At 41.6% G+C, this 15,016-nt stretch overlaps 1 protein-coding gene across 1 annotated transcript; it reads left to right on the forward strand.

The window, feature by feature from the left end:
- Positions 1 to 1,749: 1,749 nt before the first annotated feature.
- On the forward strand, positions 1,750 to 13,276 carry tmem175 (transmembrane protein 175). Its single transcript, XM_030723686.1, has 10 exons — positions 1,750 to 2,011; positions 5,943 to 5,981; positions 6,552 to 6,649; positions 8,529 to 8,580; positions 9,159 to 9,194; positions 9,279 to 9,362; positions 9,496 to 9,660; positions 9,878 to 9,956; positions 10,036 to 10,171; positions 10,896 to 13,276. The coding sequence occupies exons 1-10, from the start codon at positions 1,808 to 1,810 to the stop codon at positions 11,566 to 11,568; spliced, it is 1,566 nt and encodes a 521-aa protein (XP_030579546.1). The 5' UTR covers positions 1,750 to 1,807; the 3' UTR covers positions 11,569 to 13,276.
- The last annotated feature ends 1,740 nt before the right edge of the window (positions 13,277 to 15,016 follow it).

Consider the following 15,016-nt stretch of genomic DNA (forward strand, 5'->3'; position numbering starts at 1 on the left):
AGACAATGCCGGAGAGATGAGGAAAGAAAAGCATGAATGCAAACAGCAGGGGGGACCATAACTAAAAGAAATATTCATATTCAATTAACCTCATATTCAATTAACCTCTAATTGAATATGAATAGGCGGGAAATATTTCTGTTTCCAGGGAACTAGGAAATTATTTCAAATTATTATTGTATACAGTGCAAGTAAAAATGAACTATTTATGCAAAGAAACGTCCTGCATCATCTCATATGGCTGCAGACAGAACTGACAGAGCGTCATCACCGTAAGCTGCAGGACATCAGGTGGTTTCTCACTCAGAGCCGTTTCTGCAACAGCAGGTGTGGTGTAACGTCGCCCTCTAGAGGTAAAAGAGCGCCTCACAGGTATAAGCTGGTAAACAACGGTTTTCTGCGCGCTCATCTGGATCAGTGAGTTCATCACAAACTTCAAATACACTGAACTTCACAAACCTTTGGCTTTACGAGCCAGCATTTAAACAATACTGCTGGAATACAGAATTTGTAGTTACCCTCAAACTAAAAGACCGATTTGTCAGGTATATCCCAAAAACACACACATCAATTAATCAATTTACAGTATCTTCAGTCATGGCTGTTTTAATCCAACACAAAAATAAATACATTTGTGTCACAATTTTAAAATGTCTCGTCAAACTCCTTTTGACTTATTGCGTGTTTTTAAAGGCGGACGGAAACTTCTTAGTAAACTGTTAAATCTGATCTGAATCAGTTACAGATCCAAGCAGAGTTTCACTCTGCAGCTTTTCCTGCCCTGCTTATTTTGGTACCATCTAAAATGTGAAAATGTAAATTAGGACACTGATATATGTGAAGGTCAGAAAAATATGAACGCAACCAGAACCACCGACCTGCGGTCTGTTCTTATCCTGCTGAAATAACCCACCAACACACTGAACTGTCTGCAGCACACGTTTGTAAGGCCGAGTGTTCACAACGAGACACGATGTTACCTAAAAACAAAAACCAAACAATAAAAATAAACCTGCATTTACTGTCATCACTGCAATAATGTGACTGATATTTGTGCTCAGAGAGAGACGGGCTGACCGGACCTCTGTGGTCTGGCACACCATGACCACTTTGGACTGCAAGCAGTTTCAACCGTGTTTGCTGAGGAAATTAAATTTATGTGAAAAACAACTGATTGCACATATTTTATGTATTGATAGCACTTTTTTTTAATATGAAAGGAAACAACAACAATAAAAAAATTAATAATTAGATAAATAGAGGCCTATATTATCGTAATCTTTCCAAAGAGGGGTGAACTTTATCTCCAGATGAACCAAGACGGCCTTTAAATTGATTTAGTGCGAGTTAGCACAGACACGGTGCTGCAGGAGCTGGAAGGTCATTTCCACTGGTTGTTGCAGAGTCCCCCACAGCTGATCATCAGCAGCTCTGTGAACTGGATCTGATATCAGAAGCTGCATCTAAAGGGAAATGAACATAGCAGCAGTTTGCTTTGGTGACGACCATCTGAAGCCTCCAGTCTGGCGTTTCGGCCTTGAAGCAAAGCTTCGGGTAATTCTGGCTTTCTTAAAGGTCACAGGTACAAATACCTGCGAGTTGGTGCCAACAGGAAAGCTGAGCGCGTTTCACGGACGGTCTGAAGCCAAATTATTAGTCAGGACGTCCACCGAGTGGCTCCTCTGGCTTTCATAGACGATCTATGCTGAGAGCCGGAAACCCGCGCGCTGCTGCTTCCTGTTTCCCCGCCCTCAGTCAGCTGTTTGCTGTGTTTATATGAGCAGCTCGGTCCGGCAGCTCCTCCACAATGGGGGAAAACGACGACAGCGACATCATAGAGCACCACGTCGAGGAGGAGATGGAGAAGAAAGGTGCGAGGAGCTACGCGGGTTCCTCCTCGTTCCTGGAGAGCGTCAGTCCGTCCGAGAGAGAGGGCCACAGCAGCACCCAGTCCTCCCACAGACTGCTGGCCTATAGCGATGCTCTCATCTCCATTATCGCTACCGTTATGGTAAGGATCACACCGAGCTTTATATCGGAGTTAAAACATGTAGATGATGAGCAGAGGCTGGCTTTGGGGCTGGAGAGATTTGAAGGATTCAGGCTGCATCACGGAGTGCTAAGAAAGAACCAATGTAAGATTAAAGGTACGAAGCAGAAGAAGCAAAACCAAAAATTAACAGTAAACTTCGGGCAGAGCTGTCATAGGAAGACACACCAACCTGAGGCAGAGTGAGGAGAAAAAAAACAAACTGTTTTTCATTTGTGCTGATTTTAAAAGATTACTTTGACATATCTTTGATGCTATTCCATCAATCTGCATCCCTCCCAGCTCTCAAAAAAACATTTCTTACAAAAAGTCACTCAAACACAAACTCAGCATTCAAGGTTCAATTTAATTGAAGTCAGTTTTATTTATAAAGCGCCAAATCCCAACAGCAGTCGCCTCAAGGTGCTTTATATTGTAAGGTAAAGACCCCACAATAATACAGAGAAAACCCAACAATCAAAATGACCCCCTATGAGCAGCACTTGGTGACAGTGGGAAGGAAAAACTCCCTTTTAACAGGAAGAAACCTCCAGCAGAACCAGGCTCAGGGAGGGGGGGGTCATCTGCTGTGATTGGTTGGGGCTGAGGGGCGGGAGACAGGACAGAAGATACCATGGAAGAGAGACAGAGATTAATAATAACTAATGATTAAACTAGTGCATCATAGAAACCCCCCAGCAGCCTAGGCCTATAGCAGCATAACTAAGGGGTGGTTCAGCATCACCTGATCCAGCCCTAACTATAAGCTTGATCATAAAGGAAAGTTTTAAGCCTAATCTTAAAAATAGAGAGGGTGTCTGTCTCCTGAATCCAAGCTGGGAGCTGGTTCCACAGAAGAGGGGCCTGAAAGCTGAAGGCTCTGCCTCCCATTCTACTCTTAAGTATCCGAGGAACCACAAGTAAGCCAGCAGTCTGAGAGTGAAGTGCTCTATTGGGGTGATATGGGACTATGAGGTCTTTGAGATAAGATGGTGCCTGATTATTCAAGACCTTGTATGTGAGGAGAAGGATTTTAAATTCTATTCTAGATTTAACAGGGAGCCAATGAAGAGAAGCCAATATGGGAGAAATCTGCTCTCTCTTTCTAGTCCCTGTCAGTACTCTAGCTGCAGCATTTTGGATCAGCTGAAGGCTTTTCAGGGAGCTTTTAGGACAGCCTGATAATAATGAATTACAGTACCGTCAAAAGTTTGGACACACTCACCCATTCATATGAATAGGTGAGACAGGATGTTTCTAATTTTAGAAATATTGCAAAAAAGCAGTCCCACATATTTGTTTAATCTGTGCATTGAAGGACAAATCCTGTTAGGCAGTATTTCTAGTGAAAGATGTAAGAATCAGAAAGATAGTCAGAATCATTTACTTAATATAACTTATAGTTTATTAAACATATACACGTAGCCATATCTGTAATAGTAATAAGAGTAATGAGTAATGCTGTGCACAGTGACAATTTGATCACAAACCTATGATATAAAACACTGAAAATACAAGAGAATGTTATTCTGTGCAGATACATAAAAACTGCTCTAAATCATTAATTTAGGGGGAAGGAGTCACTCTTTTGCTTCTAGCCAGAGAAGGAATATAGTTGTTCCTATAATCTTATATGTTCTGATAGCCAGAGTGTCTGAGGAGGATTTTGGTGCAGTTTGGTGCCGGTTGGAGAAATACAGACTGAACAGTGGGTGGAAATGCACAACAAAAATTCAAAATGAGGCCTTATTTTCCCACTTCTTGTCAGTTTTCATGGATGCTAGCTGGAATCAGCTGCATCAGTTCAAACTTGGTGCCCTAGAATTAGTCAAGCAATTAGTTCCAAATATTTTGGTGCAAATAAAATGATGTCCAAGTGAACTTTATAAAAAAAACATTTTTTTTCAGCGATGGGAGGGATGTGGATTGATGGAATAGCACCAAACCTTCTGGTACTTTTTATGCCGATAAACATGGTCTGTTTCTTGGACTAATTTAATCATATATTTATTTTTATTGGGTCTTTGCATGTTTGCATTAGGGTTTAATATTTTTCCCGAAAATGACATGAATCAAATCCCGGGAAATGACGAGCCATTTCCCGGGAATCCCGGGAAAAAGTTTATTTATTTTTTTATTTTAATTAGGCCTTCTGTAGCCTGTGTCGGCCTTAACCTATTGTGATATTGTAGAGGTAGCTTTCCAGCTATGTCCTGTTATGCCCAGTAGGGGGCAACGTCGGCTTGATTAACGCAATAAAACCTACATCTGTACATTGGAGTGCTCGAGCTATGCGGTGTTGTATCGTTCCTCAACACTCCCTTAACAAATATAATTCGAATATTCCTCCATTGTACATGGAATTATACCAAGCTATTTTACAACTGCTGGTGCAAAACAATACGGTTCATCTCCACAGCATTGATAAAGGCTCAGCCACGCTGTCGTGGCGATATCTGTTGCACTATATCTCCACCAGTGAAACGCTGTAATAGTCATTGAAAAGTTAACTACCGTACTACACTATAATATGACATAACACAGGGCCTTGAGTAATGCACCACGACTTGCTCATTGCCATTCTGGCAACAGCAAATTTATAACACCGTGTCTGAGGTTTAAAGTAGGTTCGCTGTGAATCGTCTATTGAAAAACTGGCCAATCCTTATAGCCTAAAAAATATACATTTTACTCAACTCCATTTTAAAAGCGAAATATGTTAAAGCAATCTATTTCATGATAATTTCTTCACACATTAGGCCCGTATCCTAATTCATGATTGTTAGTAAGCGGCTGCAAACGAGGAAAAGAAACACTCGAAGTTACACAGATATTTCTTTATTGTTCAGGGCAGGCATATTTTATAGGCTATATAATGCAATATAACAATATATAATAATATAAAATTATATAATACAAAATACCTTAGGGTAAACACATTGCCTACGATTTCAACAAATTAAAGAGGAAAAAAGCACAACTGTGTAATACCTCTATTAAAACGCTTGAGATGAAGGCTGAAGCCTTAAACGGAGGCTGAACATGCCTGAAATGAAGAGTAATGCTTTTCGCATTAAACGAACCCTTCTCTCAATATTTCCTTAAATTTAACATTCTGAAGCTTTCTTTTCTTTCTGAAAGTCAAATCGACGCGCGCGACTTTTTTCCCGGTTTCCCGTCTAACGTTTCCCGGGAAACGGGAAATGGTTCTGATCGGATTTCCCGGGAATCCCGGATCCCGGGATTAAACCCTAGTTTGCATTATATCCCCAAACGTGTTGAGATTAAGATATCTAGCAATTTAGAGAAATCTTAAATAACCGACTTAGCTATTCACAGATATTTTTAAAAAAGTGAAATAGGCAAAGAGTGAAGGAGGTTCGGGGATTTAATGTCTTGCTTTTAGGCCAATGCTCAGTTACATTGTTTGTCTTTACAGGAGCTCCTGAGTGGCAGTAGTTGACGTGCATTAACTGCTGTTTATCACGGTGCTGAATTCAAAGTGTCAGCTAGATGTCTTGAGTTTAAAACTTGACATATTCAGAATATGTACTGTCATTGGACTCAGATTATTTAGCGCAGTGATTCTCAAATCCAAGGAGCCTCCAAACTAACTTAAATTTAAATACATTTCAAAAGTGAGTATCTACCGATGTGGGACCGGGTGGTCCAACAAAATGACTCATGTGACTGAAACACATCATGACATGTGAAGTATTAAGGCTGAAAAGTTTAATAATACGATTATTGTATCTACAAGTACTATTTATAATAAGAATTTTTGCTTAATTGCTGCTAATTGGGAGGTTTCCTGGTCCTAAACACGTTGGTCTAAAGGTCTAAAACATCTGTGTATGCAGAGCGCTGTATGACTTCATGTAAACTGATGCTTCTCCTGATCATTTATTCACAGATTTTACCTGTTGCTCACACCAAAGTGGAAGATAATGAGGTACTGTTGGTCATCATGCTCTGTTTTTAAAAATGTCCATTCAGTTTCGGGCACATTTAGTAAAACTGTGTTATTGTTATTCTGCTGCAGTTTCAGGGCAATTTTGCAGTTAATGTAGCAAAAACTATTTGTAATTACCTTCTGCAAAATGTAAAATTTGCACCACCAGGGGGCAAGAGTTCACCAGTGGTTGTGTTGAATGTGAGTTGCATTCATTTTATTTTTGATAGTTAATTTTAGTCCTACCCTCACTTCCTCACAAGGTTTTGGTAGGACTGTGTGGCAAATGTGCTTCTGATGAGTTGCCTGGTTGAATCGTGGTTACATTGACTCATTACACCATCTTGTGGTACAAAATGGTATTGCATGAAAGTACAATGCAGCCTTATTTTGAACTGCTGATGATATCTCTTCAGCACATACAGACGTGCTGGATTTAGTGAGTTTTTCTGCACATTCTCTGTTGCTAGCTTTAGTTAATTTTGGAAGATTTAAAACTGTTTTAAATGCATTTGTTTACAATAAACAACTATAATAGGTAAATGCTGTAAAACCTCTTTTGTGTTGCAGGAGTTGAGGGAGAGTGTTCAGGTTCTGCTGACTACAAAGATCGCCGTTTACTTAATGACATTCCTCATTGTGACTGTTGCCTGGGCTGCTCATATCAGGTTAGTAGTAGTAACCTGTGGGGTCCCCCAGGGGTCCATTCTTGGCCCACTTCTTTTTTCAGTCTACATGCTTCCCTTGGGCTCAGTTTTTAAGAAACATGGCATACAGTATCATTGCTATGCAGATGACGCTCAAATCTATCTGCCACTGAAACGCAGTTCTGAGAGTCCATTGAAGGCCTTGTTGAACTGCTTGGAGGATATCAAGACATGGATGGCTTCAAATTTTCTTAGCTTGAATGAGCAAAAAACAGAGATCATTGTGCTTGGCACCCCTGACCTCCATGATGTTGGCCCTCTAAAACCTTATAATAAACCCTTTGTGAGAAATTTAGGAGTGATTTTTTTGACAGCAGTTTGACTTTTGAGAAGCACTTTTTAATGCTGTTGTCAAATCGAGCTTCTTTCACCTCCGACTTCTCGCAAAGGTGAAGCCTTTTCTTGCTTTTGGGGACTTTGAAAGAGCGATCCACGTCTTCATCTCGTCCCGCCTTGACTATCGCAATAGCCTCTAGTCAGGTGTTAGTCAGTCGCTGCTTTGTCGATTACAATTGCTAAAAAAGGCAGCGGCACTTGTATTGACTGGCACTTGCAAACGGGGCCATAAATCTTCCCTACACTGGCTCCCAATGAGCTTTAGAATTGATTTTAAAATCTTACTACTTGTTTTTAAAGCATTGCACGGATTAGCACCCTCTCACCTCTCCGACCTATAATGCTTACACGTTCCTACTAGATCGTTGAGGTCTGCTGAGCATATGCTCCTTTCGATTCCAAGGTCTAGATTAACACACAGAGGAGATCGGGCTTTTGCAGTTGTTGCACTTAAACTATGGAATACATTACCCCTTCACACCAAGACCTCCCCAACATTTGACACCTTTAAAACCTGGTTTAAAACCCACTTTTATACCCTAGCTGTTAAATTAAACTGAGTCCTGATATGTTATTTTAACTGTCTTATCTTTGGTCAACTGCTGTTGTTTTCAAAAGTGCTTTAGAAATAAAATTTGATTTGACTTGACTAGTAGTGGTAGTAGTAGTAGTAGTAGTAGTAGTAGCAGTAGCAGTACCAGTGTATATACAGTGGTAAAAAACAAACAAACAAAAAACCAAGAACAGCTGGAACAGGACGAGCACTTCCAGAGCTACAGAATGACCTCCAGCCCCTTCACACTGGTGTGAATGTCTCTGACCAATCAGAAACAGACTTCGTGTGGGTGGCCTGAGGTGCCAGGCAGTGTGGAGCCTGATTGCCACAGAATACCAGAATCAGCAGGTCCACCACTGGCGCCCTGACAGCATGTGACAGACGTGAAAGGGTCTGGAGAAGCTGTGGAGAACATTGTGCTGCCTGTAATATGGTTCAGCATGCCCGGTTTGGTGGTGGGTCAGTGATGGTTGGGATGCACAGACCTCTACAGGCTAGGCAACAGCGCTCTGACTGCCGTTAGGTATCAGGATGAAATTCTTGGACCCACTGTCAGACCCCACGCTGATGCAGTGGGTCCTGGGTTCCTCCTGGTGCACGACAATACCCGGCATCATGTGGCGAGAGTATGCAGGCAGTTTCTGGAGGATGAAGGAATTGATTGGTCCCCACGTTCACCTGACCTAAATCCAACAGAACACCTCTGGGATGTTTTTTCCCTTTTTGGGATGTCTTTGAATTCAGCCTCTGAATGTTGATCATTTTCATTTCCATCAATGAGGCATCATTTCACTCCTAACCCAGTCCATATTAGTGTAGAAATGCAGCATGATTTTGTGTGTGTGTGTGTGTGTGTGTGTGTGTGTGTGTGTGTGTGTGTTCCTTTAATTTCTTTGCTCAGTGTTTGTTAAGACACCAGTTTTCTCATGTTCCTCATTTTATCTTCAGGTTGTTTCAAGTGATTGTTCGTATTGATGACTGCCTTGCACTTCTGAACCTTGTAAGTAAAGAATTTATATATTTTAAAAAGTGTTTGCAAAGTTATAAATGATCATTTTTTTCCGTTTTTAATTTAAGTCTGATATCAAGATAATCTGGGGTTTCTTTATCTCCTGAAAGGATCATAATGGTACTGACGTCTAATTGTAGAATCTGTTTTTTATTAGGTGACATGCATTGTAATTTTTTTATATGTCTGCATGTTGTATTTATGCTGTAAGCACATGCATATACAGTTAGTTTCACAGGTTTGGCTGAAACTAACTGGCTCTTTAATCACACGCTGACTGTTTGATTAGAGATCCACTGTGGTGATGCAGAGATGACAAATTTAAAACATGTCGTTGTCCAGATACTTACCGATCTGATCTAACTGTACAGCGTTAGAATGCGTTTCTCAGAAAATAGCAGCTCGTGTTGTAAATTGAATTAAAAATGCAAAATAAAAGATCCTGTAGTTGAGCTGCACCCGACCACCTAAGTTTCTAATATTTGATTGGCAGCAAAGAAGCATAAAAATGAAACCTGCTTTCATTTCCTTCCTTTTAATTTGAGGTTCTGCTTTTGGTTCTATTTCAGGCCTGCATGATGCTGATAACCTTTCTACCGTACACGGTGAGTCTGAGCCGATGAAACTGTTAATGGAACCGGTCGCTGCTGAGCGAAAAGCTGTCTCACTTCGTGATGTCCACTTTGCAGTTTTCTTTAATGGCGACCTTCCCTGAGAACGTCCTCGGGATTTTACTCTTTTGTGGTTGTGTGATGGTGATCGGCATCATTCAGGTGAGACACAGACGGTCTTCACTTCTCATCGTTTCGCCATCTTAACCTTTGTAAATGTCCCGCTCTGTTTAGTTTCTTGCCTTTGTTTAACCAACCTGTCGTAGTTATTGTCCCGTGTGTCTCGTTTGTGTAGTCGGTGATTGTGTTGTACGCCTTCAGCCGGCCCTTCCTTCTGAATGAGCAGATCCAGATCTCAGAGAACCAGACCTTCTACAAACACCACATCCTCAAAGTCATCATGAGGGTTCCCATCATGTGCTTCTTCGCCAGTATCTTCTCCTTCATCTTCTTCCAGCTGGTTGGTGGCATTACATTTTTTGTTTTTGAATATACAGCAGAAGTGGATAATTTCAGTCATAATGGGTGATCTCCACTCTGGTATTTCTGCAGTTTTTCCCAGTGAATAAAGTAACAAATTCATCATTTTGATCCAGAAATGTCAAAAACGCTGTCATCACCACTGTTGAGCCCTTGTCTGTAAATCTCTCACTATGACGTTTTCATTTCTCCTTCAGTCTTACGTTCTCTTGGCCATCATCATCTTCCTGCCTTACATCTCCCAGTGTTTGAAGTGGTGTCGCAGCAAAGCCATCGGTAAGAGCCGCATTGTACGGGACGGTAAATAAGCACTGACCTCCGGCTTCATGTACCAACCGAGCCTCGTCCATTTCAGGTCAGGTGGAGGAAACTCCAGACTCCATGTTGTTCTACACGTACCTGCCTAACGAGCCCCTCAGCAAAGAGCGAGTGGAGGCCTTCAGTGATGGAGTTTATGCCATTGTAGCAACGCTTCTCATCTTGGACATATGGTTTGTTTCATTTTATTTCTGTGAAAGGGCAGATCCAGGGTGGCTTTATTGGCTGGCAGACAGACGGACAGTAGAAGAGACAGATGTGGCCGGTGTGACGTCAGCTGTTGGTCCCCTCATGAAGTGGAGCTGATCGAGCTCATCTGGGCATTCTGAACGTGGATGCAGCGTTAGACGGTGACGCTGCACCTGTCCTTGATAATCGTCCCTTCTGACAATTAGGCTGACCAAAATTTACAAAACGGTTTATTCAGTATGACCCAAAATGAGCGACAGAGTTCATATACTCAACTGGCTGTTTCCACACAGACGTCTAGGACTGCAAGTATTTTTGCAGCCACGGTGTGGAGGACAGTCATGGCTGCTGTGATGCTGCCCTCTGGTTTCTTAATGCCTGTTTTGAAGCCTTAATCCTCCCTGAGGTGAAGGTTTGAGTCCGTTCTTTGCTCAGAGCTGATTTGAGACGTTTCCTGAATTACTCTTAAACTGGGAATCTTTTAAGGGCAAATTGGGAGCTCTGGGAGGATTTTCCGTAGGTTTGATCTTTTATCAGTTTTAGCAGCCCTGCATCTTCGATATCCAGTGCTGTTCTCACTATAAATACCTGATCGGTACTGTACAAATTTTATGATTCTGTTTCATTTTCGTTATAAGTCAGTATGGATTAAGTGTGGCTGCATTTAAAAAAATCTAATCTTTAACTTCTCCGGTTCCTTCCTTCCAGCGAGGACAACGTTCCAGACCGGACGGTCGTGCAGAAGCAGTTTGGCGGTAGCCTGATAGCAGCTCTGCAGGGCTACGGCCCCGAGTACCTCGCCTACTTTGGTTCCTTCGCCACCGTCGGCCTTCTCTGGTTTGTCCATCACTCGCTCTTCCTCCACGTCACCAAGGCAACGCGCTTCATGGGCCTGCTGAACACCTTCTCGCTGGCGTTCGTCGGAGGTCTACCGTTAGCCTACCAGCTAACGCACGAGTTCCCGCCGAACTCTCATAACGAACTGGAAGCCATTCAGATTAGCTGTGTGATCATTTTCTTCGCAGGTATTTTTCAGCTCGCTATTTGGGTGGTGGCTCTGTACAACGAACAGGAAACTCTGCACCCTTATGTGCGGTACGGTGGACGTGAGCATGTGTTTATGCTGGCTAAGCTTGCTCTGTACCCCTGCATAGCTTTGGGGATGTTTTTCCTCCCCTGTATTTTGAGTAAATTCAGTGCCCCAATTTTCCACCTGATGGAGATTACGGTGCCTTTTGCTTTCCTGGTGTTGAGGATTTTAGTGCGCGTCGGCTTAGCACTGCTGCGGCTAATCTTCTGTCCGGACAGGCCCGACAGGAGGACCATCGTAGAGGAGGAAGCTGACGAAACAAGAGTGCCATTTAATGCTCTGGCTACATAGGACCACGGACAGGGTGCTGAAAGGCTGGGTCTGTGAGACTGCTTATGAGGAGCCTGCTGGGCTTTACGCTGGGAACAAAATGGAACAGTAGTTTGTTCTCTTTTCAACATTTAGACTGGTCCAAATTTAGAGAGAATAGGTGTAAATGGGCTCAAGTATGACCGTCTGCGCTAAAGGAGATTCATTAGGAAAATAGTGGAGCAGAGCGGTGAAGAATAGAGCTGATGCTGACAGCCGGAGCTTATTCATTCATTATTTTCTTAACAGTAACATGAAGAATACCAGTGCCAGTTTGATCAGCAGTTAATCTATGTGATTCCATCATTGTGTTCAGTTTTACTGCTTTCTGTGCAGAGCACAGCCCGTCCAGCCGCTGTGGGTTAATGGAGCCTTAAAGAATTCGTTTTTAGCCTCTAGTCACTCACAGAAGATTTTCTGAGCATGTTCAGAAACATTACGCTGCAGGAGGACGGCCGCGAGCTCACGGCTTACCTGTACCTGTGTGACAGAGGAAGGTTTTTATTTTGGTTAAATTTGTCTCCTTTGTGACCCGTCAGAAATCAGGCAAGGCTTTAAGCCTGGAGCGTTGGCACTTTAAATAGAATTCAATTCAGGAGAGGCCATAAATTTCTAATTGCACTATTTTTCCATCGTTTATGTGAGTGTGTAACAGCCACAGGCTTGTGTACCTGTTTTAATTTATCTCGCTGTCGTGTTGTTCACATTATAACTGACAAAACCTGATTATTACAGCTCACCGGGGTGAGCAGGCAAATCCTACGCTGTTGCAGAAGGCCGGGTTCGACTCCGCCCGGCTCTAAAAACAACCCCGAAACACAAAAACATCTTCACTGCAATTACAGAGCAGGTTAGGTGTTTCATAAATGCTGCATCGTCATCATCTTGGGAAAGAAACACTGGAAGAAAAAAAACTGTCTTCACAAGCAAAGAGACTGCAGCATGAACTAACTTCACCAAAGCCCTAAACTTGCACTATAATTAAAATCAAATTGTAATTGAGTGTAAGGTGATAAATAACTCTAATATTTAAAAAAATCTGAGGAAATAAAGGTAGAAAATGTCGGCTTATGCACGGCTGTTGCTTTTGTATTAATACCAGGTTTTATGAAAAACTGATGATTTTGCATAATAATATTAACTCACCTAAGCAAGACTTTATGTGTAAATGCAGAGATGTGGAAGAGGGAAAAAAGGAGTAGCGCATTTCTCCAGAAGGGGGCACTGTTGTTGCTCTGTGACGCTGATATTTTTGTGTTTTTATGTTTTTGGTACTGACAGAAAAAACGATGCACTTTATCAGAAACCTTTGTTTGTTACACTCATCTTTGTGTTTTCTTGTTTTTGAAGCTCTGAATGTTTTTGTTTGTTTTCCCTCAACATATTCTGCTTTGTTGTCATATCCTTGCTGCACTGTTATGCATATATATTGTTTTAGTTTGACGGTATTCATCTGGGCCCTGTACGCTCACCCCCACCATCAGGTGACTGTTTGGATATAAACACCTTTGTTTTTATATATATATATATTACAACGCAGCCACTTCTTTGCTTCCTTCAGATCAGGTCAGTGGACCTCTGTATGCTTACATGTGTGTTTGTAACGGCTGCATCGGAGCAATCGCTGCATTCGCTCTGAGAAAATATCTTCTGTTTTCTAATTGTCGTGCTTTGTGAATAAACCTGAACCTGAAAGTATGGCTCGTCATTATCGGAAACACCAATCGGAATAAAATGAACAGAAGAAACTTTAGAGAAAGAAATCTTTATTCATCTCTGTACATCACACAGCTTCACACTCTCACTATGAAGATATCAGTGAGTGTTTATACCTTATTGCCCCTAATATTACACCTCACTATATTTTTATCTGTCTCATTAGAAACAAACAAAATGATAAAAACAACTGAAAATCTGCCGTTACCTGATAACTACCTGCTCTCTTCTCCGCCTTTGTGTGAAATGTGGTTAAAAAGTACAAGTTAGTCTTCACATCTCACTGGAACTACAGCTGTAAACGTGGAGTTTCAAGTGTGCCAATGAAATAATACAGGTCTTTATTATATCAATTATAGATTAATTAGACGGGCACCACTATAGCTCACCTGGGTGAGCTGACAACCCAGGTACCAAAGGCTGGGTTCGAGTGCACCCCACACCCGGTTATTCTCTCCTCGTACCTCGACCGTCCTGCTAAAAAAAAAGGCTTAAAAATATAGAAATAGTTTTAAATCTCCCAAAATAAGTGAAGCCATCTCAACAAGTTATCGACTGAGGTTAGAAACAGGACTGAGCCGTACCTTTATGTAACAGCAGCAGTGAGTCACTGTGACCTTCACTGTAATGGGTTTAACTGGTAGCCTGAAACACACAAAGCCTCTGGATGGGGGCTGGACTAAAAATAAATATTAATAAAAGGGTAAAAAAAAAAAAAATACACTAAAATTTCCTCATTATCATTTGAGACAATAATCTGAGTCATTAACTGGGACAGTAGATCATTCATTTATACTGAAACTGCTTCAATGAAACTTTTTTCCCCAGATTAGTTTACGAGTACTTGTTTCAAAGTATTCCAGTGGCGCACTCACGACTCCATATGAAACCATTTTAACAGATAATTTTGGGCTCCTGCTTTTGGTCACATCTCTTTAGTCTCCGGACGTGTGAAGGGTGCACACAGAAAAGCATGTAAAGCAGTAGTGGCTGTTTAGATAGCAGTTAAAGATTTTTACAGTACAATACAGCTGGTCCCAAAAATTCAACCAGAACCTCCCATTCACATGCTGAAATGTACAACAAAATACAAACAGCTAAGGGCGGACAAATAAATAAAGCGTATCCTCGTCAACAACCAACGACTGAAGCGTGTGAACGTGCCAGAGCTGGCACACGGCGGCACTCCAATCCAGGACAAACTCTCACCTCCCTGGTTTGGGTTTCCAGGATGAGCAGGAAAGCCGGGACAGGAGGGATGTGACCCGGAGCCTTTTCACTAGTGGAAGAAAATCAGTGTTGATCCAGCAGTGCTTTGGTAAATGTCTCTGTCAAAGGACCTGGATTCACCCAGAGAATCTCATTGCAAACGTAGCCTCATAACATAAATATGTTTCATCATATTTCCTCTTAAAATCATCCAATCCATACGCTCAAGAATCAAACTACAACCTGCATATATAGCTAGTAAAACCACCTCCCACAGTTTTAAGTGTACCTAAAGAAGTGTGTGTATATACTGCATACATACATACACTCCATCGTACAGTATATAGGCTCTACATGTAATCAAAATTCATGTTATCATTGATAACAGCTTGTATTGCAAACTACATTCAAAATCATAAAACAGTGATTCAATGTGCAAAAACTCTCTAAAGAAGATAATTTAATAAACATCTAATCCAAAGAACCCAAAAATGATCTGATGACC

This window comes from Archocentrus centrarchus, unplaced genomic scaffold (assembly GCF_007364275.1).
Source record: "Archocentrus centrarchus isolate MPI-CPG fArcCen1 unplaced genomic scaffold, fArcCen1 scaffold_26_ctg1, whole genome shotgun sequence".
NCBI classification, from domain to species: Eukaryota; Metazoa; Chordata; class Actinopteri; order Cichliformes; family Cichlidae; genus Archocentrus; species Archocentrus centrarchus.

Excerpts from the sequence above, each read along its gene's own strand:
- tmem175 (XM_030723686.1), top strand. The coding sequence starts at position 1,808 with ATGGGGGAAAACGACGACAGCGACATCATAGAGCACCACGTCGAGGAG. Across the intron at positions 9,363-9,495 it reads TGGTGATCGGCATCATTCAG|TCGGTGATTGTGTTGTACGC; the intron begins GTGAGACACAGA and ends TCGTTTGTGTAG. Across the intron at positions 9,957-10,035 it reads GTGTCGCAGCAAAGCCATCG|GTCAGGTGGAGGAAACTCCA; the intron begins GTAAGAGCCGCA and ends CGTCCATTTCAG.